At 43.4% G+C, this 27,732-nt stretch overlaps 1 protein-coding gene across 1 annotated transcript; it reads left to right on the top strand.

Annotated features, from left to right (window-relative positions):
• The first annotated feature begins 3,612 nt into the window (after nt 1–3,612).
• LOC137351778 (procathepsin L-like) lies at nt 3,613–26,301 on the top strand. Its single transcript, XM_068016595.1, has 8 exons — nt 3,613–3,787; nt 12,466–12,604; nt 16,179–16,301; nt 17,967–18,125; nt 20,006–20,230; nt 21,895–22,060; nt 24,775–24,880; nt 25,918–26,301. The coding sequence occupies exons 2-8, from the start codon at nt 12,476–12,478 to the stop codon at nt 26,015–26,017; spliced, it is 1,008 nt and encodes a 335-aa protein (XP_067872696.1). The 5' UTR covers nt 3,613–3,787; nt 12,466–12,475; the 3' UTR covers nt 26,018–26,301.
• Nucleotides 26,302–27,732: the final 1,431 nt, after the last annotated feature.

Genomic DNA, 27,732 nt, shown 5'->3' with positions numbered 1-27,732 from the left:
AACCATCGGCAGGGACGGTGCCCCTCCAATATTCTCCTCTGGGCCCTTAGTGGCAACAACAAATGGCCTTGCAGCCAAATACAAACCATGTCCCATGCCACTGAATCATGTTTACTAACTAAACCATCCAATGCTCTACTTGCTTTGCATGTTGCTGATGACAATGCACTAAGATGGCTGGACTTGTACAGTGAGTCTGCATGTGCTAAATAAATAAAGCCAATAATGCTTTTGAATCTGCAGTAATAAAAATGTAGGTATAATTTACTCCATATTCTCCCCATCGCTCCTGAAGGGTCTGAACTGTGCTGTGGTATGGATTGGCAGCCAGTATTTCTGTATGTGTGAGATTACAGTGGGTGTTGGCAAGCTTTTCAAAGTATGGCCTTATCATTGCTAAGCCTGATCCTGCCCTCACCTGATATCGCACGCGCTCACTTCTAGTAGTGAATGGGTGTGGGAACCCTTGTTAATTTTACCTTTTCAAAGCTCCAGTGTGCTGTAACCAGTTGCAGTATCCAAATACTGTCCCAGTTGAGATTGGTCAAAAAATCAATCCATTAGCACAACTGTCATCTTCGGAGGTTCTAGGATATGATTTGACGGGGGTGGGGGGGTGGTGTTGTCAGCCATCCTTCCATGCTTCAAGCAAGTGGCCATTCTTCATATGTGAGTCCAGATATTGGGCCGGGTCTTATTCTCCTTCCAACGGCAGGTTTCACTGTGGGGGATGGCTGGAGAATCGGAGCGGCAGTGGCCACCACTAAACCCTACACTGGGATTGCCGGTCCCGATTCTCCCGGGACTGGGATAGGCCGACGGCGGCTTTCCCGCCCAGAGGCCAATTGAGACACTTAAGTGGCCTATTAACAACCACTTAAGGGGCTCTTCCCACTGCCGCTGGCATTGTACCTGGGCTTGGGGGGAAGCCCTTCTGATGGGCAATTTGTGGCCCATGGATGACCCCCACCAGGAACAATTAACCCCCCTGAGCCCACCCTCCCCCTGGATCAAATGCCCAATCCCCTCGCTGAGACTATCTGGCGACCCCACCTCACCTACCTCTTCTCCAGGGTTCCATCGCTGGGCCTGGGTCTGCTGGGCTGCTCCCGATGGTGCTGCTGATACGGCTGCCCTGCCGGCCCTGTGATTGGCCAGCAGCTTTTGGGGGCAGGATCTCCGTCCCTTTAAAGTCTTTAAAGGTATAAGGGTCCCGCCTCCTTAAACTTACACCCCAAAGGACTGGAGGATTATTCTGGGGGACTGAAAAAATGCAGAGGTGGGGCTCACCCTGCCTCTTTGGCCCAAATCCAGCCCATTGAGTTTTAACAGGCTATTGGATTGTAGAGGGTATTATGGTAGAATCTAATGCTGTCCTCACTTCAGTTCCAAATACATTCACTTCACAACAAAGATCACTGGATAATGATTAAGTGTGAGAACCTTAAGAGATTTTTCACCTCCCTAAGTCAGGACTGCTGAATGTATTGCAGCATCTGCACTGCCACCTCAACTCAGTTCAGATAATTGAATATTGGACCTTTCTAGTCTTTATAACTCAATAACAACAACTTGCATTTATATGACACCTTTAACATAGTAAGGCACCCCATAGGAATGTACTCAGATCTAAACTGACACCGAGCCAAACAAGGAGACACGACCACAGGTGACCAAAAGCTTGGTCAAAGAGGTAGGTTTTAAGGGAAGACAGAGAGGTAGAGAAGTTTTGGGAGGGATTTCCAGAGCTTTCGGCCTAGGCAGCAGAAGGCACAGCCATCAATGGTGAAGAGAAGGAAGTCAGGAATGTGAAAGAGAGCAGACTCTCAGCATTACATTTGTGCAGATGCCAGATCCACAATGAGAGAAAGCTAACTATCCTACTAGTTATACTTCCTATTTAAAATGAATTAGACCCTTGAATTTGAATGTTTGATAGCATTATTTTGCAGTAAAAGCATAAATGTATCTGATGACAGATCATATGATCAAAACCTAGTGATTTCACTTCTGTTGCACAATCAGCTTAGGAGCACAAGATGTAATATTTTGAATCAGCAGTTCATGCGACCACAAGCCTATGTGTAGCAAAATGCTGAGTTCTGAGCTGATTGGTATATCCAGCTAAGGCAGTGATTGAATTGAGGGTGTGAAGTTCATGGCTTGCACTAATCCCGGAGTTCCTCTCTTCTTAAGCAAGAAGTTCTTCTGATCTGACAGAATACCCTTATTGGTTGGAAACTTCTGTAGAAGAAGTTGTGTAAGACTCAAATGATAGAGAAGCAATTTCAAAGAATTGCCATATTGTTAGGTTGGTCTGTTTGAGTGGAGTTACTGGATTACATCGGACCTATTTTTTTAAATGGAATCTGTGGGTTGTGTTCATTTGCAAAGCTGCACAATTACACTAAGTGATCCAAAATAGTTTTTCCCATTGCCTCAGGTCAGAAGATTTGATCTAGGCTATGACCAATGATTAACAGGTTTACTGCTTTGTCACAAACTCATGAAGGCATCCCTGGCATCTCCAAAAACCTTTACCTCGAGCTGGTTGTCTAAGCCAAGAGGTCATAATAAAGTCAATCTGCATGAAGGTTGGAATATGGTGCACAGTTTGAAGGCCTTAAAGAACTAGTTTGATGGAAGTGGAATCTGTCCTGGATCACATAACTAATGGTAGGGCAGCTGGCATAGACAACTTTTGAACAGATTTCCTAAAAGTTGTTCTATAGGTGGGGAAGAGGTGTATTGGTGATCATCTTGGAGAACAGTGCCGGGAGCCACTGACTTGCTTTGAAGGTGCATCGGGCTTTGAAGCACATGGACCTTCAGAATTCCGGAGCACAGCTGTCATCTCATGAAGTCAAAAACCATTAAAGAATTTAACTGATGTCAGTGGCCCTTAAAATAGCTCTTTGGTTTGTCAGACATTCTGGAGCTCTGCAAATTACTCAGTGAGGAATAGGATGAATTTTGCTTTTCTAGGGAATGTGTAGGCCAAGTTGCAGCTTTACAGACTCAATGGAAACCCAGTCACTTTGGTTTCATCAACCTTTGTGACCTGGCACCTCATGGTCTCATTAAGAAGCTGGAATCGTGACAGTGGATGGTCAAATCTTGCATTTGATTTGGTAAGTGTGCTTGATCTCTATGATCCATATGCATGAGAGACTCACTGAACCGAAAAGAGGGAAGAGGTCAGGTTGGTCACTGTCACTCTGTATTCGATGCCTTCACCTGCCATCTGTTGGATGTCAAACAGGAGCTATACCGGTGTGGATTGCTCAGTCACTTGACTTAGAGATTCTTCAAGACATGGATGAGTTTCCAAGCATGTCAGACATCCAGCTGAGCAAGAGTAAATTAATGGCGAGGCTATTTTAACATTAAAGTTAAAGTCAAATGCTCTAATTTCTACAGGTTTAATGGGGTCATGATTTTTACAGTATAACAGTAACAATCCCTTTGACATTCTCAACGGAAGCTGAAGTTATCTCAGGGAAAAATATTTACATTTCCTCTAAGGCTGCTTTGAAAGATTAAACAGCTCTTGGCCCTGAAGGCACCAAGTAGGTTGGGCAATGAGACTTCACCACAGCGCAATAGGGGAACATCACCATAGAAAAGAGGAAGATTGGTAACTAAACCCTTCACTTGTGGGAACAAAGGTCACATGCAGTTGTGTCACCCGGGGAGGAGTCTCCGATCATTGATAAGGACCGAGAGTTGTTCATTGTTATCAGTCTTTCCAGCAAGTTGGTGTTGAGAGGAGGGGAGCTGTTGAAAGGTAAGAGTTTGAAGGGGGGAATGGTCGTTGGAATATATGTTGGGTGGGAAATTGGAAGATTTGGGTTAGATTGAGACCTGAGTGAAAGGTCTGGGTTTTCTGGGATCAGCAGGACTTCAGGAAACTGCTGGATTTTACTGTAAATTGAGACTTCATGCAAAGTCGAGAAGCGCTGGGTGGCATTGTTATCTCAACCATCACTCCTCTCGCTAAGTTCCTGAACCTGTAGAAATGGAGAATTAAAACAAATACATTTCCCTGTTCCTCTTCAAACAGAACATCATCGAACTAAGTGTTGGAGCCTCCGCTCGTGGTTTGTGGGGTTTAAGAAGCTTTTAGTTTCGATTTGCTGTGGGTTCGAGTGTAATTTCTTAATTCTTTTCAATTGTTTCTCATCCCCTCCTCTCCCCCCCCACCCCGTCCCCGAACCCTCATCGTGTCCCCGGAGTTCATGTTTTTTTTAAATCGGCGTTTTAAAATAGTTATTTAAGTGAACAGGGAATAAACAGGGAACCGGAAAAGTCGCAGAGATGCCCACTTTCTCTCCCCGCTCCCACGATCACTTCCAGGGAGGGCGCAGTAAGACTTCGTTTGGGGCATCTGCTACCGGGACTGGTACATTGGGAAATCTGGGACCTGGGGTGGTACACTGGGGGCATCTGGGACCTGGGTTGGTACACTGGGGGCATCTGGAGCCAGAGCTGGTACACTGGGGGCATCTGGAGCCAGGGCTGGCACATTGGGGAATCTGGGACTTGGGGTGGTACACTGGGGGCATCTGGAGCCAGGGCTGGTACACTAGGGGAAGTCAGGATATAATTGAATGGCAGAACAAGTTTGAGGGGTTGAATGATTTAACCCTTTTCCTATGTTCCAAGCAGGGATTGAATCCAGAACTTCCCTTAGGTTCAGTTATGGTATAGTTTATCACTGAACCATCAGGGAACAGTATCGCAATGTATCACAAAACCATGTATTTATATAGCACCTTTAATGTAGTAAAATGTCCCATGATGCTTCATGGTTGTGTTATCAAATAAAATTTGACCCCAAGCCACGTAAGAAGAGATTAAGGTCAATGACCAAAAGCTTGGTCAAAGAGGTAGGTTTTAAGGAGCATCTTAAAGAAGAAAAAGAGGAAGAGAGAGAGATGGAGAGGTTTAGGGAGGGAATTCCCGATCTTAGGCCGTCAACAGCTGAAGGCACATCCACCTACGGTGGAGGAATTAAAATTGAGGATGTTCAAGAGGTCGGAATTGGAGGAGTGCAGAGATCTCGGAGTGTTGTGGGGCTGGAGGAGATTACAAAGATAGGGAGGGGGCAAGGCCATGGAGGGATTTGAAAATGAGGTTGAGGATTTGAAAATCGAATTGTTGCTTAACTGGGAGCCAGTATTGGTCAGTGAGCACAAGGGTGATAGGTGAATGGAACTTGGTGCGAGTAAGGACATGGGCAGTAGAGTTTTGGATAACCCTAAGTTTATGGAGGGTCAAATATGGTAGACCAGCCAGAATTGTGTTGGAATAGTCAAGTCTAGAGGTAACAAAGGCATGAATGAGGGTTGCAGCAGCACTACTGAAGTGGAAATAGGCGGTCTTAGTGATGGTGCATGTATGTGATCGGAAGCTCATCCCGGGCTCAAATATGACACCTAGGTTATGAACAGTTTGGTTCAGCCTCATACATTTGCCGGGGAATGGCATGGAATCAGTGGCTAGGGAACAGTGTTTGTGGTGGGGGCGGAAGACAATGGCTTCGGTCTTCCCAATATTTATTTGGACGAAATTTCTGCTTATCCAATACGGGATGTCGGGTAAGCAATCTGACAATTTAGAGACAGTAGAGGGTAGAGGGAGGTGGGGGTAAGGTAGAGCTGGGTGTCGTCGTCAGTGTATATGTGGAACCTGATGCTGTACTTTTGGATGATGTCACCAAGGGGTAGCAGAAATAGGAAGGGGCCCAGCACAGATATTCGGGGTGCCGGGGTAACTGTGCTGGGACAGGTAGAGAAGCCACTACAAGTGATCCTCTGGTTATATATTGCAATGTAATCAACATTTAAAAAAAATTGACAATGTAAGGTGAGTAGAAATGATCGGCCAGTGATGCCATTGATTGCATCATTATTTGTATGTAGACCATTGATTGTAATGCAACTGCTTAAGTTTAGGAATTGGGACTGCTCTTCGTGATGAGGCCATTTGCCTCAAGGGACACATCTGAGCAGATTCCTCTAGCATCATTCTAGGTTTCCTAGGCAACATATAGGAAACAGCTTGTTATCTATGTAATTATGTTACTTGATAGACATTCCTTGCCTCATTACTTCATTCCAACTTCCTTTTCTCATCAGTCTTTCCCTGTTGTTAACAACATTTCTCTTCTCAAATTTCCTCTCTTGTTCCACCTAAGTTTCAAATAAGCCGTTTTACGCCACTTTCTTGTCCTGTAGAAGTCGAGATTCATCACACCAGCTCATACTCTGAACACATTTCTTTCTCAGAACTTTAGACTGTATAGTCCTTTGCTCTATGAGTTGCTCCCACAGTCTCTGATAGAAGCTCGATAGTGACTGCACCAGCTTGCCAGGTCGACCATTTTTGTAACGGATACAAATTTTGTAGGAAAATAGGAACAGGAGTAGGCCATTTTGTCCCTTGTACATGTTCCACCCACCATTTAATGAGATCATGGCTGATCTGTGGCCTAACTCCATACATTCGCCTTTGCCACATATCCCTTAATACTTTCGGTTAACAGAAATTTATCAATTTCAGGTTTGAAATTTACAGTTGACCCAGCATCAACAGCCATTTACAGAAGAGAATTCCAAACTTCTACAACCCTTTGCACATGGAATTGATCCCTAACTTCACTCCTGAAAGGACTGTCTCTAATTTTTAACTATATCCCCGGGTCCTAGATTCACCAACCAGCAGAAATAATTTTCCTCCATCTACCCAATTATCTTGAAAAGTACCCCTTAATCTTCTAAATTCCTGGGAATACAACCTTGGTTTGACTGCCCTTGACATTAAGGCAGCAATTGACCAAGTATGGCATCAAGGAGCCCAAGCAAAACTGAGGTCAATGGGAATCAGGGAGAAAACCCTCCGCTGGCGGGAGTCATACCTAGTGCAAAGGAAGATGGTTGTGGTTGTTGGAGGTCAATCATCTCAGCTCCAGGACATCACTGCAGGAGTTCCTCAGGGTAGTGTCCTAGGTCCAACCATCTTCAGCTGCTTCATCAATCACCTTCCTTCAATCATAAGGTCAGAAGTGGGGATGCTCGCTGATGATTGCACAATGTTCAGTACCATTCGTGACTCCTCGTGTTGAAGCCAGCTACAAAGCTGGGACTTAATGTTTAAAAAAGACTCGCTCTTCGAAATAGACCCTGTTTCCGGGGAGCTGACCCTTGGAAAATACTAGATGCTACTGTTGTTTCTGGTGCCTCATAGATTTACCTAAGGCAAGAGCAGTGAAGCCACACCCCCAGGGAAGTCCAGACATTCAATGACTTTACCATCGCTGAATTCCCCACTATTAACATTCTGGGGGTTACCATTGACCAAAAACTTAACTGGACCAGCCCCATAAATGCTGTGGCTACAAGAGCAGGTCAGAGGCTGGGAATTCTGCGGCAAGTAACTCACCTCCTGACTCCCCAAAGCCTGTCCACCATCTACAAGACACAAGTCAGGAGTGTGATGGAATACTCTCCACTTGCCTGGATGGGTGCATCTCCAACAACACTCAAGAAGCTCGACACCATCCAGGACAAAGCTGCCCGCTTGATTGGCACTCCATCTACAAACATTCACTCCCTCCACCACCGACGCACAGTGACAGCAGTGTGTACCACCTACAAGATGCACTGCAGCAATGCACCAAGGCTCCTTAGACAGCACCTTCCAAACCCGCGACCTCTACCAACTAGAAGGACAAGGGCAGCAAATGCATGAGAACACCACCACCTGCAAGTTCCCCTCCAAGTCACACACCATCCTGACTTGGAACTATATCGCCGTTCCTTCACTGTCGCTGCGTCAAAATCCTGGAACTCCCTTCCGAACAGCACTGTGGGTGTACCTACCCCAAATGGACTGCAGCGGTTCAAGAAGGCAGCTCACCACCACCTTCTCAAGGTCAATTAGGGATGGGCAATAAATGCTGGCCTGGCCAGCGATGCCCACATCCCATGAATGAATTTTTAAAAAACTCCCCTCGTAATTTAACCCTTGGAGTCCAGGTATCATTCTAGTAAATCTATGCTGCACTTCCTGCAAGGCTGATATATCCTTCCTAAGTGTGATGCCCAGAACTGCTGACAGTACTTCAGGTGCTGTCTAACCGGGTTTTGTATAGTTGTAGCATGACTTCTAACCCCTTGTGTTCTAGTCCTGTAGATATAAAGGCCAGCATTCTATTAGCCTTTTTGATTATATTGTTGCACCAACCTGACCTACCTTGTTATTCAGGAAGTTGGCATTGCTTTTGTCCCAGTTTGTATTTTAACCGCTGTTAGTGAACATGTATTGAAAATTAAACATCAGTAGAAATGCTACCAGTCATGAGGATCAGGTGACTGCAAACTAGTGCAGGACATGAGCTCCATAAACCTGAGATCATCCAAAACTCTGATGCCCATTTCCTAACCAGCACAAAGTCCCATTCACCCATTACCCCTGTGCTTTCTCACCTACATTGGCTCCTGCTCCACCAATGCCACAATTTAAAAATTCTCATCCTCGTGTTCATATCCCTCCATGGCCTCGTCTATCCCTGTCTCTGTAACTTCCTTCAGGCCTGAAACGGTCCAAAAACTCTGCATTTTTCCAACCCAACTTATGCATCCCCATTTCACTCATTCCAGCATTAGCAGCTGTGCCTTCAGCCATCTAGGTCCTAAACTCTGGAATTCCCTCCCCAAGCCTCTTCGTCCATCCATCTCTCGCCTCCTTTAAGACACTGCTTAGAACCTACCTCTTTGACTAAGTGTTTGATCAACAATCTTAATGTCTCCTTCTTTGTCCTGACATCAATTTTTGTCTAATTACACTCCTGTGAAGTGCCTTAGGTTGATTTTCTATGTTAAAGGGGCTATATAAATATTGTTATAAATATATACATTGTTGTTGTTGCAAGAAATACATTTTATTTGGAAGTTAGAGAGACTTTAAACTCAGGAGAGTAATATTTAAATCTACATTTTAATGTCCAGAGAAATAAACAATATCTGACTTGCACACACAATTTCTCAATTTTTACTTGTTAGATCAAGCAGACACTCTACAACACCTGAAATAAAAACAGAAAGTGCTGGAAATACTCAGCAGGTCAGGAAGCATCTGTGGAGAAAGAAACAGAGTTAACGTTTCAGGTCAATGAACTTTCTGTTTTTATTTCAGATTTCCAGCATCTGCAGTATTTTGCTTTTGTTTTACTCAACAACACCTGGGCTTATGCATCAGAATCTGATCTCTCAGCTGTAACACTTTGTCATGGTCAGCCATAGCTGGTTTCCTGATGTAACTACATACAGACTAGCTTCGATGCACTGTTACACCACATAGTATAACTTATAATCAGTGAGAGCTAAGATTTTCGGCACAGATAATGATGTGTGATCTGCTTCTGACAATGGTTTAGTTCTGTCCAAACCTTCATTGAGAAAATTAATGCTTTTTTTTTGAGACGTTTCCTTGATCGCTATCTGGTGGTAAAAACACCATCAGTTTATCCGCTCTCATACACTGTTGCTGATGGTCATACTGTATCTTAAAAAAATCACCAGTGGGTAACTAGGACTTAATTTAAAAAAAATTCGCTTTTCAATGATCACAGTGGTTAAATTGAAGCTAATGACTCCATTTTAAAGATGGTTCAACTACTTTGTTCTACTCACCACCATTTGTGAAGGTGCCAAATTGTCTTTGATAGTCTCAAATACTGTACTCTGTAATTGCCAACAAATATATATGCATCTAGGATATTATTGAAAAGAGGCTTGCTGTGGCTCAAAGCAAATCAGGAATATGGCAAATATTGGAATTTGGCTTGGTAACTAGATCTAAGATGGATTACATTCATTGTCTGAAAGCTAAAATGGCTTGTCTGACATGCTTTGTTTATTTTACAGCTGTTTAGGAAAGAGCTTCATAGAATCATACAGCACAGAAGGAGGCCTTTTGGTCCGTTGTGCCAATGCTGGCTCTTTGAAAGAGCTGTCCAATTAGTCCCATGACCATTCCCTCTTCCCATAGCCAAGGAAAGTGCAACTTTAAATGAAATCCTTCCTGCCTTTCACATAAATAAGCTTCACAGCCAATTAATTACTTTTTGAAGCATTGACAGTGTTGTTGTGTGGGAAAATTGGCAACCAATGTATAAACAGCAAGGTTGAACAAACAGCAAATGTTTAACCTGTTTATCTGTGTGTGAATTGGATTCTGTATTGTGAGTTGCAGATACCGAGGCATTAAGCCAGCTACAAGTCTACACTGCAAGAGTGAACTTAAGTGTGGCTTCTTGCCATCATCCAGTGAAAAGTCAATGAGCATCTGTGGAAACCCCACAGAAATGACATAAAGTGCCATTTTCCCCCGAGTTTCTGCTTCTCTTTTGCTAGTTACAGCAGGTGATTGGGAGAATCCTTGTGGAAATCCACTCCCAATGTGCATTTACATCCTCATTAGCATTCTTCAGCTCTTCATAATAGTATTGCCTGACCTCAGAGAATCATTTCAAGTATCTGTGCCATCTTCCACATGCCAAAATAGTGCTCTCACTTTGATCCTCAAAAGAATTAAGGGGTTATCTGAAACTTAGACCTGGATAAGTCAAACTTTTCTCCAGCTTAATTTAAAATCAAAGAACAGTTTGGATTCCTCAAATACCTATGTGACTCCAGCCTTGATTCCATCTCCTTCTGGTTGCCATATCAGGCCAAGCCCAGTGGTGTGGAACCTTGGCGGGCTGCTCCAAATCTTCCACACTTACAATCCGCCAAGATTGCTTTCTTTCACCTCATTGATTGCCGCAATCCCTGTCTCTCACTTTCTACTCCCAATCCATACTATTATCGACTTTCCCAACATTGTCCTTTCCACCCTTCCTGTTTTCACCATCCAGAAGCAGCAAATCATCCAGAATGCCGATGCTAATGTCCTCACCCACACTGAAGATCCTATCCCCATCATTCCTTTCCTCACCAAGCTCTGTTGGCTTTCCATGTCCCAAAGAATAAACTTCATGATTCTTGATCTAATATCAAACCTCTTCACTAACAACAACACAGGAGTGATGGATGAACAGGACTTGGTGTGAGTTAGGACATGGGAAGCAGAGTTTTGCATCACCTACAGAGGGTAGAACATGGGAGGCCGGCCAGGAGTACGTTGGAATAGTCAAGTCTAGAGTTAACAAAGGCATGAATGAGGCTTTCAGTAGCAGATGAGCTGAGGGTGATGTTGCGGAAGTGTAAATAGGCGGTGTTAGTGATGGCACAGATATGTGGTCAGAAGATCACCTCTGATATGACACCAATGTTGTGAACAGTCTGTTTTGACTCAGGCAGTTGTCAGGGAGAGGGATGGAGTTGGTGACTAGGGAACACAGTTTGTGGCAGAGGCCGAAGACAAGGCTTCGCTCTTCCCAATATTTAGTTGAAGGAAATTTCTGCTCATCCAGTACTGGGTGTCAGACAACTAATCTGACAATTTAGAGACAGCGGAGGTGTTCGCACTTTCCTCCCTCCGTGATTTCCTCTAGCCCTTCTTCCCTGTGTGGACGGAAACAGGTCATTCTCCCAATCCGATCGATGCTGGTGTTTATGCTCCATATGAGCCAGCACCCACACTAATTACCTCTTCTCACCCTGCCTCCATATCCCGATATTTCCTCCCTTAAATATGTCTCCTTAAGTCTCTCTTTAAATGTGTCAATGCCATCTGCTCCAGTCACTCTATGTGACATTGTCACCACTCTGTGTGTAAAGAAATTCCTCCTAAATTCTTTCTTTGATCTGTTACTGGATATCCTATATTTATTTCCGCTTGTTATGGACTTGCCCACAAGTGGAAGCAGTTCCACCATGTATACCCTTGCATTAAGGCTGCTGATACTTTGAATTTAAATTACAAAGTGGAAAGCAGGTCACTGGGCAGCAACACTGAAGAACAGATAATGAATGAGATTTGACTGACACTGTTGTTCAAAAGCCTCAAACACCACCTTAAAACAAAGGGGCCATGTTTGATCTGATGAGTTGCTTCGCAGTATCACAACTCTAAACTCGTCAGCACAAATTTACCCAAGATCAGTTTAAGGTGCACCCAGCCAGCACTGTGAAAACAGCAGAGCTCAGCCACCCATGGTCAGAACTCCATGGTGGAACGCACCATCTAGCACCGATGCCAGCAGTAGTGCTGTGTCTCAGGTGGCACAAGAGGTCACCTACAGTGCCACCTCATTGATATTATACTGGAACCAGCTTTTAACACAGTTGAACCATAAAGGGCTCAAGTTTCTTCACCTTAGAGTTTAGAAAGGCACAGATTGAAACAGGTAGACATTGGACGTAAGCTGCAAACTATCACACATATGTAATTCCAGTGGATTGTACATGAATGGTTGTTAATTGGCTGTCATTGACTGTAGTGTGTTCATTCTTTTAGGTAATCCAGGATGAAGGTGTCCTTCTCCATTTGCTTGGTGGTGTCCTTTCTGGCTGTTGCCTTTGCACACAGTCTTGATCCTGAATTGGACAAAACTTGGCTGAACTGGAAATCATTTCACAATAAACAGTATGAAGAGGTAAGAGACTAAAACAAACAAACTTCAATCAAACCCCAATATCAGAATATCCATGGCAATGCCCAACCGTAAACGGTATCCAACTCCCATGTTTAATCTTGTATAGACTGTGATGATAAAATGAAGGGTCACATTTGTGGTTGGCCTAGAAACACATGAAGCAACAGGTCTAGTCAGAGCCACGGGGGAGGTGGAGCAAGTGAGCTCCATGTCATATTCGTGTATATGACATACGACTGTCCTGTTATCTGCAGCATTAATGTATGCTCTTTATTATCTATTAATTTGCAGGAGGTGGGTTCACTGGCAAGACTGACATTTATCACCTATCCCTGATTGCCCTGAGTTTGATATAACAGAGTGGCTTACTAGGCCACTTCAGACAGCGGTTGAAAGTCAACTGCATTGGTGTGGAACCAATATAGACCTGCAGATTTGCTTTTCCTGGCCCCATGGGGATGGGGTTGGAAGGGGGTGGGGTGGTGGGGGAGAGGGGCACCAGGAAAATAGAGGGAACCACATAGGGATGACGCACTCCCGCCTCTGGGGGACTTTCCTAGGGGCGGACTGGGAACCGGGTCAGCTGCCCGCGTCACCGAGGCGCACAGCCAATTAGTGCAATTAAGGCTCCCAGTGGCGTTACTGGACCTGTGCCTGTGTAGGTGAGGTGGGAGGAGCTTTCCCAGCTTCCCACCTCCATTTCCTCTTTGTGGTGGGGAACCCAAAGAAATCTGGTGCAGGGACCTGTGTCAGGACCATCTGAAGGTGGCAGATCGCACCAGGTATTTATCTGCTCCCCCTTCTCCACGCCAGAATGCTCAATGGTACCTCGCGACCTTCTTGCTGCACTGGACAAAAGCAGCCAGAAGCCACAATGCCAGTCGCTGTGAGCCAGACCAGGAAGATTTGTAGGCACCTTGCCCCTCACTGGTGTAGCACAGCTCATGTAGGTTGCACCGGAGGCCAAAGGAGAACAATCAGTCTCAGTAACCAGACAACAGCAAAGCTGATCTGTCTTTTATCAAAATGTTCCTCCATACTTTAAGCGTTTTCTTTTTCCTTCATCTAACAAAATACAAGCCAATCTCCAAAATTCCATGCAATAGTGACACTACTTTGATGAACAATGACTGACCATTAGCTGCCTTTGCTCATCCTGCATAGTCCAAATGTCGGAACTAAAAATATTATGCAGATACTTTTTTCTGTGACAAACCACTTGTTTCCATTTGAATGCGGCTGAAGACTTTTGAAAAGGAGATACAAAATGGCTTCAGGGCAGTTTCACTTCCCTGTTTCAGATTGCTTTTGTACTCATCAAACTTGGTATGTGGGACTTTCAGTCTGTGCCTAATTAGGGCACAGCTCCTTGCCAATAAGTAAACATGTCTTTGTGTTCCAAATACAGGGAAGTTTAAAGAAAATATATTTTTGAATTTTTTTTTAACCTCCTTTGCAGTTGAAGGCCCTGACTTCTCATGCTGAGCTACGAGTGCCGACAGCACTCAAATACCTGAAGCATTTTTTCAAAATGTGTGTCAATGAGTTAATCCACTCTGGGAGCACCTCAGTCAAGCCTAACTCTGTTTTCAACCATGGCTCACACACATACATCTTTCCAACAGAGGTTGCTGTACAGAAGAGACCAGGGACAGGCCCCTAGCCCAGAACTGGCCCATGCCTGTGACCAGCTTACTTGCCCAGAAGGTAAACCAGTTGGATCCAGTTGAAAATTTCAAATGGTTGTAACTGGTCTCAACTGATGTGAACTGGAGTCAACTAGGATGATTGTGACCGCAACTGATTTCAACTGGAGCCAGTTGGGATAACTGGCAAGTATAACTGGAAGCCAGTTGGGATTCTAGTTGCCCAGTTGTAAGCCGCATTTCCCAGCTGACTTGTGAGTTGCAGGGGAGGGATGTGTAGGGGGGCCAGCAGCACTGCCTGAGCAGGGGACAGATATCTGTCAAGGGGGGGATGTTACGACAAGGTGAGAAAGGGGTCTACGGCTCCCTCCTCAGCCTCTTCCTGGTTTGGCTCTAACAGGGTTTAATTTTTAAAACACCATGTTTTAGCTTCCCTCTCAGTGAATCCTTGCTCACTGCCCTCTAATTGTAATGGCAAAGAAATCAACCAGACAGGTTTTCTTTGATTTAAACAAGAAAGGTGTAAGTTTATTAACCTTAAACTCTAATCCAGTTAAAACTACTAAAAATACGCGACACAACCACGCTAGCACACAGGCAAATAGAGACAGGAGGAGAAAGAAGTGGAAAGGTTTGAAGTAATAGCTGGAGTTCAGTTACTGGCTTTAGGTTTGATGTAAAGTCTTTGATTGAAGTTAAGTCTTGCAGGTCTCGTTGGGGCCCAGTGCACACTTTCAAACTTGTTTCGCTGGTGTTCTGTCTTGAGGCTTAAGTTATTTCCATGGGTCCTGGAACTTTGCGTGAGAGAGAGAGAGAGAGACAGGGAGAGACCTTGCTTCTCTGTTGTCTTCAAATTGCTGACTCTTCTCAAAACTGTTCTGTGAGCACAATTCAATTAACTCCAAGATGGCCTGCAGGTTAGTCATGTAACTAGCTCCTTATTTGGAACAACCTCTCCTGCAGTTTGTGAATTTCCCCCAAGCTTAGCAGACACTCTCGGTGGCAGAGCGGGGAGCGGGGGGTGCGGAGGGGTGGGTGTGGCGGGTGGAATGCTGGCTTTTACACATTCAATGTCGCTTGATCAAAATCCAGATGGATTTTTGGAATCAGGGAGGCACTCCTATTGTCTTTTTCAGGCAACTGTCTTTTAGAAAGCAAATGTGCAGCCATGTTTTCAGCCACTGTTGTGGTCTGTTTAAACAATTATTTCAAATCCAGTAACAGTTCAAAAATAATGTTCTATATGATGAAATTAATATGTCTCATTTTTGGCAGGTGTGGATTCCCAGGGGAAATGGGAAGGCAATTGGGGAGAAAAGAAATAGTATATAAATTAAACATTAAAAAAAGTCAGTCTGAGCCAGAGCTGTTTGTGCTGTTCAGCAGAGGCCTCAATCACCTCTAGAGTTTTAGGCTGTCAAATTTCAGAAGTAAACAGAGTGCTAAAAGTTATACTACTCAGTCACTTCCTAACACACCAAAAACCATTGCAATCAAACAGTATTGATTACTTTCAACAGCTCCTATTGTAAGAGGGAGCTTTTTGTTTGTGGTAGCATTCCTGCCTCTGAATTAGAAGGTGCAGAGTTCAAACCCTACTACAGACAGATGGGAATCCTGGGTTAACCATCAGTTGGTTTCTTGGTCTAGTTTGATATGGGTTGTGGGACACTATAATAACTCTCCCACCTTCCAGGAATAACCACCCTATCGGCTGATATAAAGACAGTTACAGCCACAGAAAGAGCATTTATATCAGGGCCTGTCAGACTGTTAATCAGCCTGTGCATCATTTCACTCTAATCTCTGAGAGAAGAGCGCGAGGGTACAACAGCAACTACATTTTAGGAATTGTGAAGGTGTTTTTAAGTATAAAGTTACCATGTAACCTGCCACATGACCAATTTGTTTTCCTCTTTTTCTTTAAGAATGAAGGTAATTACAGGAGGATGGTGTGGGAGAAAAACTTAAACTTAATCCAGCTTCATAATCTTGAGCACTCGATGGGGAAGCACACATTCCAGCTGGGAATGAACCACTTTGGAGACCTTGTGAGTAGGATTACAGCGGTTATGTTGCATTAAGTAATTTGGCTTCCACGATACTGACCAGAGTATGTGGGATTGAGCCATGTGGATCAAAAAGGCACAAGGCTCAATCCCTGATCCATACTGCGTTGGCCGTCTCCGTTCGAGGAGGTAATAGGGGCAGTACAATTAGCCTCAGTGCTCCTGGGCTAAGGAAGGGAGAAAATAACCAAGAAGCCCGATCACTACCCAGTGATCCGAATGAGGAGGTCCATTGGGTTTGTTTCTGTCAAATATCAGGTGGATAGTTAATGGGGAGATTACTCTGGCCACTACCTGATGGTATTTGGCAAACGATCTAATCAACTTTAGCGATGGTGCCTCATTTAAATATAAGAGGCCAGTGACCAGCACAAATTGCTGATGCAGAACTTGGTGTTTGGGAGGGCGGCAAATGTAGCAGGGCAGGAATCCATCAGCAGGCTGCAGCAGCCCTTTGAAAGTGGAAGCGTCGGGAGAGAAACAGAGCAGCAGGGAAATGTTAACACCCAGAGCAGCAAGGAGATTAACTTATGGAAGCCTTTAAGGCTCAAAAATCTCAAGGGACTGAAGAAAGGCTAAGCATCACACCTGCTTCTAGCATTCCCTGACTACAGCTAAGAATCCTTTTAAATACGTCAGAGAAATTTCTGCTGTCTGATCTCTACCACCCATGCATGGGTTAAGTAGGTAGCTGTGCCATTGGGAGTACTGACAACTCCAGTTGATCCCTGTTTGCTTCTTTCCAGTGGGAGCATGGCCTCTCCTAGATCAAGTTCTGTCCAAAGATCAGAACAGCTAGACCTGCCGCAGTAAGGTTGCTGATCTTCTTTCCAGTCTTCCCTTCCAATACTGCCCCTTCATGCTTAAAAACAGAGAGTAGAGGAACAAAAATCACTGCCAACTGTGTGGATGTCAAGTGAGGAAAGGATCGAGCTTGGCTATAGCACTTGAATTGTCTGCCAATTATTTACTGTTTTTCAAAAGACCTACCCTTCCACCACCAACCCTACTCAACCTTGTTTTCCTCTTGAAGCTCCATGACCATATCATCGCTTTCCAACTTCATGCCCATCAAAGTGTGGAGATGTGAGGTGATGTCAAGTTTACTGAGGCTGGACAGGGGTATTTCCAGGCAGGGTTCTTGCCTATGATCTCCATTGAGCAATTCTGAGTGTGCTTGTATGGACATCAGACAAGAACAGGATTGGCCGCAGCATATAGTGTCAACATGGTAAAACCTGCAAATAGTCACTGTCTAGGCTTACACTTAATGAATGGTTTCTTAGAAGAGGTACTGAAGGACTAAAAATGCCAATGCAAATAGACTCCAATATGAGTCATGAGCTTTGGAAGAGAAGAGTGGGAAAAACCCAGGGCTGGGAAGCATTCCAATCTTGTTACTCATTCCAATCAGCTTTGGTATACAGGCAAGAATCAACATAGTTAATAAGGAAATGCAGGTTAACTGGCAATGGCTTTATTCAGCTTGAAATACCTGTCCCATTCTGGAATAGCTATGGTTGCCAATTGTAGATGGCCCAATCACAGTCACAGTGAGAGCTGCCGCTACTGATCTGCTTATTTGATTTGTGGGTTTAAGGATATTTTGATGCCGGTCCTAAGTGTAACAATCTGTCTGTATTACAGACGACTGAGGAGTTCCAACAAATTATGAATGGACTCCATCTACTTGAAATGAAGAACTCAACCAGTAAAGAGGCTGCTTCAACTAGGCCCAAACCTTTCAGACTTCCTCAGAGCGTTGACTGGAGGAGCAAAGGTTACGTTACTCCAGTGAAAAACCAGGTAAAATGGCGAATGGAATGGTGGCTAAGCCATCTGAAAAAACCTGTAACTGCCTAGAAAAGGAGGGATCGGAAAGTATTTTTGAGATCTTTGGTGATTTGTTTTTCCATGTCCATGTGAGCGATGTTAGGCTGGAAAATACGTGGATTGTTAATCCATCCCTCAGCCCGGACTCTGTGTCTCTAGAGGGGAGAGGAGGGGAAAAATTGGAAGTGACATTTGAAAAAGAAACCTTTTGTCCCTTAATATCCACCTGATCTGTATTCGCATTATTGCACTACACTTATATATTGACTCCTGTAGCCTTGCATTTCTCTGCTTACAATGCTACACGGCATTAAATTCAAAGCTACTACAGGCTCTGCATTTGCATAGTGAAGTGATCCCAGCCACTGTGCTGGAATGGTGCCTGCTGATGCCCTCCAGTGCTGAACTTGTTAAGAGAATGTGGGGCCAGGGAGAGGATGTGTAATTTGCAGAGACCCATTGTGTGACCCCCAGCACTATAGACATATCCTGAGTGCCCACCAACCCACCCAAACTGGCAACTCTGGCATCCTGCTGCTGTCCTGGGGAGAGAGGAGGGGTAGGTTTACCCAGTTCCTCCCCCTCTGGCAAAAACAAATTCCCAATCTCTTCGGCTCCCTTACAAAAAGGAAGATATTATCTTCATAGTCCAGACTGCTCCCCTGAACTAGACTCCCTTCTCACCCCTCCAGCAGCCCTACTTGTACTCTTCAGGAGGCTGGTACACCTCATCTAACTGGGCTCATGGGTCTGCACACTCGTGCTGGGTTCCACAGGCTGAAGAAGGGAAGCCCCTCTGACCTAGGAGAACATGTATGGGACAGACAAAGGTTCCACCACACATGGGGCCTCCAGAAACTCCCAGAGAAGGTAAAGTTATGGCATGCGTTTGCCATCCAGTCCCTGAACCCTGGCTGCTCTGCTGCTTCCCCAAGGTGAATCCTTCCTACCTGTGTTTTTTTGTTTTTTTTTTAACTTTGTGGACCTTGGACGCCATTGGGTAGATTTTTGTCTTCATCTCCTGTGTTGTAATCTGGTGGAGCAAATGGCCTGTCTCTTGTCGAACCTGCCCCATTTTCACTGCATCGTTCAAAGCAATATATCCATGGTTGTCCAATGCACCATTATGTCAACTTACAACTACACTCCAGCACGCCACAAAGTGTCCTCCAATTTGGCACTTGGAATTGACCTAGGGGCGAAAGCCTGGATTTTAAGTCTGGATGGGGGCCAAGGCAGACAGGAAACGTGGGGCTCTCCCCCGTGTCAGGCTTTGGGGATTTTAACACTGGGCTTCAGCTGAACAGTTTCCTGCCCAAACCCGATGGGAAGCACAAGCTGATTGGCCAGGGGGTTACAAGATTTCAGGCGGCAGTTGCTAGGGACCTGAAGGAATTGTCCATGGCCGTCAGAAAAGTGGTTATGAAGGGAGATTGGGAGGGTGTTACAGGTGAGGGGAGGAGCACAAGGAGGCCCAAGATTTCCTTTCGGGGTCCAGAGGAGTGAACAGGCAGATTTAAAATCAGTGCTTTCGTACTCAGAAATCTACAATTGTGCAGTGATTCCCACCTTTCTGCTGGCTGATTACTTTATCTGTCTTAATGTCTTGTACAGGGAGATTTGCCTCATGCCTCACGCCAATCTCAGATTGACATGTTGGACAGGACACCCAGCACATCAATTTTTACCGACACTTGATGGCTCGCTAACCTTCCCCCACCTTGGTGCTCTTTCTATTGCTTAAATTATGGTTGCTGTGTGTCATTCTCAAGCATTAATACAGCTAAAAGATTCACTTGAAATGTTACAGTTATTACTGTATTAATATCAGTTATTGTTATCATTGCTTCCAGGGTCACTGTGGCTCATGCTGGGCTTTCAGTGCAGTTGGTGCCCTTGAGGGACAGGCGTACAAAAAGACAGGAAAACTCATCTCATTGAGTGAACAGAACCTGGTTGATTGCTCCAATTCAGAGGGCAACCATGGATGCAATGGTGGGCTGATGGAATATGCCTTCAATTACGTACAATCTAATGGTGGAATTGACACAGAGAGTTATTATCCATACACTGAAAGTGTAAGTATTTTTTCCTCCAAATTTTCTCCCATTGCTTTCCTCCTTTTCTGAATGTACTGTTTCATTCTGGAGTACAGTTCCACAATTGTAAGCTCATCACTGGTAAGCCACACAAATAGCTCTTCATCTCTAAGCCTTGCTATTGGGTCCATTCAACCATGGCAGCATCAGAGTCAATTCTGATCCTGTCCTTACTCAACCTCCATATGTTAACTTTTCAATATGAATAGGATAGGGAATTGGAGGATGACATCCGGCTGATTTACCTTCCTTAGCCTGGACACGAAGAGCAGCTGTAGCATCGCCCATCACTTTGCCAGCAGAGATTAGTCAACTCTGCATAGCCTAGGTCCTTCCTAGTCTATATGGATCAGTAACACACCATATGATGCATTTACTAACTCAATCTTCAAGAAGTGTCATTTCTTTCTTTCAGAACTTTCTTTGTATTTGATGTATGTAATTTACAAGTTTAAAGTCCTGAAATACAGCTACTTAATGAGTTTGAAATGACATTAACCCATCTCTGCTAAAATAGCAGAGAAAGGAATTCCAAACTAACTCCACGTTGAGAGTTTATACACAAGGACCCCATGGCATGATTTTGGGGCTTAGTGTGATTCCATCTCAAATGCATTAATTTTGTCAGGAAAAATAAGAGCATAATAAAATATTCTTGTCAGAAATATTTCCTTGAAATCAACTGCAAATGATTTCTTGATAACTTGTAATGTTGATGGCCTCAAATCATGAATCCTTCTGTGGAGGTGAGGTCACATCAGTGACATGGAGTAGACTGGCACTGGGGATCACTACTAAACAGCATAGAAATGGACCCAACACCAAATAAAACCAGTTCATTGTATTAAAGGGCAAATAATAAAGAAAGAAGATAGGACTGGCATTTATATAGCACCTTTCACAACATCAGGACATCGAAAATGCTTCAAAGCCAATTAAGTATTTTTTTGAAGTGCTGCATCTTTAGCTTCAAATGTGCTGCCCCACAATTTTTTCTCCATGATCTGCAACATTTCATGAGTCATCAGAATTGATTTTCCCTATTGCATTTGGGAGCAAAGGTTTTCCTCAGCACAGCACATGGAGGACAATCAGGTTGGGAGGATCCCATGCACAGCATTTTCTGTGCATTTATTTGATTGGAAGGAAGATCGGGAGATCTGCTACAATGTGCGATTATAACCAACTGCATTCTGCAGTGCACTGAGCCCAGGCGGTCCTTTAGGCCCAAATGCCATCTTTAGTCTCTATCGCTCCTTTCCACACTAGTGGTGTCCTTCACTCCCACTTTTGGCCGTTCAGCATGCTAATTAATTTAAAAACACCAGCTGCTATTGGGACTGATTGAATAACCTCTGCGTTCAGAATTAAACATGAAACTTGATTGGCTGCCATTTCTGATTGTATTGATTTTTTTTAAGAGCTAAATTCTAGATAATTTTTGCACATGCCTTAGATCTGAGTTGAGAGTAGTGCCCTGCACTCAATGTGGCTGAAGGCTTTATCAATTCAATTCTCAACTGGGCTTCAAAACTAAGCCTCAAATGTTAAATAATTATGACTGGTAGCTGGAATTGTTTTACATTGAGGATTTGTTTTTTGTACACAGTTAAATGTTTTTCTTATGATTTCTTCTCTTACAGGAAGGCAACTGTAGGTATAATCGCAATTACAGTCCAACCACTTGCCATGGTTCCAGGTTTGTAGCCAGGCGTAATGAAACTGCGTTAGCTGAAGCAGTGGCCACTGTTGGACCAATATCCGTCGCCATTGATGCAAAACAACCATCCTTCCAGTTTTACAGATCAGGTAAAAACGATGACTAGTGTCTGATGCCTTACTTTTGTCTAATTCATACATCAAAACAATGGATAGCTGCCTGGTAACATACACAAGTCAATTAGCTCAAAGGCATAGATTGCAGCCAGAAGTTTGAGTAGATTTTACTATCTTTTGAACTCTGATGCTGTGTTAGACCATTAAGATATCCCACCCATCGTTTAATCTGTGCAGCACCTTACTCGTTTAATTGGAAGTGTAATAGGCCACTCAGTCCCTCAAGCCTCTACTGCCAATGTATTCGATCATGGCTGATCTGTACCTTAACTCCATTTACCTACCATTGTATCACATCCCTTGATACTCTTACCAAACAAAATCTCAGTTGTGAAAATTCCAGTTGACCCAGCATCCACAGCTTTTTGCTGGAGGGCATTTCAGATTTCCACCACCCTTTGTGTGAAAAAGTGCCTCCTGATTTCACTCCTATATGACTTAGTTCTAATTTTAAGATTATGGCCCCTTGGTATGGATTTCCCCCCGCAGAAGAAATAGTTTCTCTGTACATACCTTATCAAATCCCTTTGTCACTTATACACCTTGATGAGATCACCCCTCAACCTTCTACACTCAAGGGAATGCAAGCCACTTCATTGGACTAGTAATGCAGATGCCCAGGTAAATGCCTGGGGTCCCAGGTTCAAATCCCACTATGGCAACTGGTGGAATTTAAATTCAATTAATCAATAAAACATCTAGAATTGATAGCTAGTCTTAGTAATGGTACCATGAAACATTCATCGATTGTCATAAAAACCCATCTGGTTCACTAATGTCCTTTAGGGAAGGAAGTCTGCTGTTGATGCCTATGGATACATGACATGCCCACGTTAGCAGGCAAATGCGATACACGCATGCAGATAGAGACAGAAAAGAGCAGATGAAATAAAGTGGAAAGGTTTGAGGCGATATCTGAAGATGTTTTTGGTTACTTTTCTTCGAGCTCACTGTAGAGTCCTTGATTGTAGATAGGTATTGCTTTTTGTTGGGGCCCAGTATTCTTCTTAAAGCTTGTTCGACGTAGGACACATTTCTCTCTTGAGGTTCATGTGTCCTCAGTGGTCCAAACTATGTACAATTCAGAAAAACCCAGGTTAGTCATGTGATTAGCTGGTCTGACCACGTCTGTTTGTGGATTCTCTTGTCTTAGCCGACCCTGGAATGTCTCTTCTTGCACACAATACCTGGTGCTCAAAGTCCATTGTGGATTAAATTGGAGCAGGGAATAGCCCCTTTGTCCCTCCAAGCACTGTCTGTTAGTATGCAAATATTTTTCCAGCCAAGTGTTTGGTGATTTTTTTTTAACAAGTCCTTTCTTCACTCCAGTAACAGTTTAAAATCAATGTTCAAATGACAAAATTAATATGCCTCATTCTTGGCAGGTGGGGGTCCGCTGACAATGTGCAGGAGCAAACTTATTTCCTTACCTTATGTGAATAAGGAAAATACTTATTCTTACTGGAACCAATCAAAAATAACCTTTTGTACTGACCTATGATCTTCAAATTCTTTCATTAAGATCTGTACACTTCCCACCTCAACATTTTAACAAAGAAAACGTGCATTTATATCGCGTTTTCATGAGCACCGGGAGATCTCAAAGTGCTTTACATTCAATGAATTACTTTTGAAGTGTAGTCACTGTTGTAATGTAGGAAATGCGGCAGTCAATTTGCACACAGCAAACTCCCACAAATGGTGATAATGACCAGATAATCTGTTTTTGCGATGTTGATTGGATGATAAATATTGGCTAGGACACTGTGGCGAACTCCCCTGCTCTTCTTTGAAATTGTGCTGTGGGATCTTTTACCTCCACCAAATGGGGCCTCGGTTTAACATCTCATCCAAAAGACAGCACCTCTGACAGTGCAGCACTCCACTGGAGTGTTAGCTTTCATTTTTGTGCTCAACTCCTGGAGTGGGACTTAAAGCCAGAACCATGGGATTCAGAGGCAAGAGTACTGCCAACTGAGCCATGGTTAACAACTAAAAAAGTAGCTTATTGTTTTATTTATTTCTATCCTCCATCCTTCCCCACTTTTTTTTTCTGGTCTTCTCCTTCCATGCTTCATTCAGATCAATCCTGTAGCAGAGGCCTAGTCAAAGGCATCTGCAATGGACCATTGGTCTAGGGGTATGATTCTTGTTTTGGGGGATTTGCAGATTTTAAATTTGAGAGGTCCTGGAATCATATCCTGGACATACCCCAAATTAGCAAAATTGAAACCACTAGAATCAATGAGGCAGGGATACAAAATTAACCACGAAATGGAGAGTGGTTGTTTTACAGTCTGGAGGGAGATATGCAGTGATATACCCCAGGAGTCAGTGTTGGAACTACTGCTCTTTTCATATATATTCATGACCTAGACTTAGCTTTACAGGGTATAATTTCAAAGTTTGCAGCAGACACAAACCTTGGAAATGGAGTAAACATGTGTCTGCCCATTTCACTCGTCTGTCTATGTCCTCCTGAGATTATGAATGAAAGTGTTGGATATAAGAATGTTTATTTAAGCACAGCCTACTATTGTAGATATTTCATTCCTTGAGGAGATGCATTTGGTCCCTGACCCACATGTTTTCTCCCCTTAAAACAGGGTACAGATTAAGTACTGACTGTATGTCCTAATATTTGCCCCTAATGGTTATATTGTAATTTAAACCGTTTATCATTGTAGGTGTTTACTATGAACCAAACTGCAATAACATTGTGCCCAACCATGGAGTACTGGTAGTGGGATATGGAAGTGAAAACGGAGAGAACTATTGGATCGTTAAAAACAGGTACACCAGAACCAAACATCTAACCCGAAGACTGAAATCCACATAATCAACCAAAATATTACAGCATGCAACATATAGACAGCAATGAACATGAAATTTACTCAAGTATACGAATGTTTAATGCTAGTAAGAAATATTTTAATAGATGAGATTTATAGCTCCTACCTAATACATCAGAGTACAAAATAAAATTGTAGAACCTCAGTGATAAAATGAGGGCCTTTTTAGAAAATGATAGGGGTAATCTTCAGCTTTGGCTGGTGGAAAAGCTGGCAATAGCAGATCAGCTGCCTATTATACACACTGGCCGACTTCCACATCACTTCAGTGAAAAGGAGCCTCTGATGGGGTTTATAACGGGTGACTGATGTGCTACCATCAGCTTTCTGTTCCTGCTGAAGTTGAAAATGACCCCTTATGAATTTTCTGTCTTGTGGACCACTCCAGGTGAGTTGCACTGAAGCTTCTGCTAAAGCCATTCTTGTACTGCATGCTTTGAGAACCGATGGGTTTTGCTGATCTGATATTCACCCTTCCATATGGGTGTATATCCCATCTCCTCCAACACTAATACTTTCCCCCTTGTCTCATGGTCAAGATTGGGAACTCAATCCCAAATGGGATTATGAAGTGTAATGTCAATTTTATGATACAACATCTTGGAACATGAACACAGAGTATAACCTACCACAAGCTGGATACCTACATAAAGTGGAGACAAAGTCTGTGACAGTATAATTGCCCAAGCAACACTCAGCTCAGCAGCCTTGTAGAGTTCCAGCTGCTCTCTGTGTCCTTCCCTCCTCAGCCAGTCCATAATAACATTAGGGGAAAGCGCTGCATGTGTCCCTTACATTGCAATGGAGACCAGCCTCTCGGACTGGGCGGGAGCTGATCCAAAGTGACCTGAACAGATTTCTTTCCACATCAATTATATCCCAACTCAGGATATTTTGGCTTGCATTAATTTAATGTTTTGTGGAAAACAAATGCAACCTGACCAGATTTTAATCAAATTTTAATATTTTTGTCCTCAGCTTTGGAATATGGTGGGGTGACAAAGGCTACATCAAGATGGCCAAAGACAGAAACAACAACTGTGGAATTGCTAACTACGCAATCTACCCTCTTGTTTAGGAGTCCGAAGAGAATATTGCCTTCATAAAACAAAACTTCCTACACTTTTTGCAATGTTGAATATATCTACATGCAGGTTTATAATTGTTCTCTTATTACAGGCCCTGAGTTATGAGGAAATCCTGGCTTCCATGAAAAAATCTCCAGTTTATGCAATGTCCTTATGGCTGAGTTAATCGTTTCAATTATGAATTTACTCATATTGAGTGTGTCATTGGTTTTGACATGTAATATAGACAGTTCCAAGAGTGAAGTTATCATTAAACATACATTTCTCTGAAGAATGCTCTCTTGTGAATGGACAATATTAAATCTAAGTACTGCAGGATACCGAACTCGCCTGCTGCTAGTTTGAATATTCCTGACCATTATTTTTGCCAGTATTCAGCCCTCAAACTTTGTGGAGTTTTTACTATTTGGAAGCTAACATTCCTCACAATTTAGCGGCTTTGATAGAGATTCAGGGATGTGTGTGCGTCCAGATTAAAACAGATGGTTTACTCTTTGTCAAATGCATTATATCTGAAGACCTAGTCTGGGTAGGAGATACTGCATTTAAATCTATAATATGCAGTGTATGTGGGATTCCCTGAAATCCCATACTAATGTAACCTATTTTTTAATTTCCAGTCAGATCACTGGGCTCCACATTGTTCAAAAGAAAATGTTGGAGGACATTGGTAATAATTTAACAGAACTGTCTCCAAAAAAATGCTTAAAAACTGCAACGTGGCTCCTCTAATGACTTATATCTTCTCTCTCCACAAATGCTGCCAGACCTGCTGAGTATTTCCAGCACTTTTTGGTTTTATTTCAGATTTCCAGCATCTGCAGTATTTTGTTTTTATCCTCTAATGGCTTAATTGACAGTCTAGTATTACAATGAAACACAGAGACCAGGCGAAAGTAACAAAGTTGATCTCTGCTCTGTGCTGAGTTAGGTACCCTGGCTCGGTGAGCCAGTTTGTGTGAGGGCAGGGGGAGGGGCTTCCATTAGCCTCAACGCCTCCTGGGCAGGGAGTGGAAAAATCTGTCATAACGCATGCCCCCAAACTGTGTCAGTGGAATCTACAGAAATGTTCAAATTGTGAAAATCAGGACAGCATCAGCATCATTTTTGAAGCCCCACACTCACTATTTAAGCATACATTTGGGTGAGGGACTGGACGGAGCCCAGAGGGTGTGTTGGGGTTTGTGAGCAGTAACTAACCTCTAGGTTCAGTTTCGTTTAGAACCTGCTTGATCTTGGCTTTCATATCAGAGCATGTGTCAGAGGCCAGTTTGCTGAGCCCATTAAAGCAATCAAAAAGAAAGTAATCACTTCTTGGGTTCAGCAAAGAATTGAAGGACATTAGTGTGGAGTAGGAAAAAGATTCAAGATGATTAGATCTGGAAGTGAAAGCGATAGCGAAGCAAGCTGAATGCCCTCTACTCATTTCTACATTTCTACAAGAATATAAGAGTGGGACATGAAAGAACAAATCATTTAACTGCACAAGCAGTTTGTGTGTTGTCTGCAGCAGAAGCAATGGGCATGGTTAATCGTGCATTATGATCTCTGTGCCTGATTTAGGGGCTATGACAATTTTCCCTGCTATTTTGGCTGTATATTTCTAATAATGCTATAAAATAGCATGGTGACATTCATAGCAATTGGGGAAAACATAGGAAAGAATTGTAATAATTTAGGATTCAGGAATAATGTTGAGTTCCTT

This window comes from Heterodontus francisci, chromosome 36 (assembly GCF_036365525.1).
Source record: "Heterodontus francisci isolate sHetFra1 chromosome 36, sHetFra1.hap1, whole genome shotgun sequence".
Taxonomy (NCBI): domain Eukaryota; kingdom Metazoa; phylum Chordata; class Chondrichthyes; order Heterodontiformes; family Heterodontidae; genus Heterodontus; species Heterodontus francisci.
This window is presented reverse-complemented; position numbering and strand designations above follow the sequence as displayed.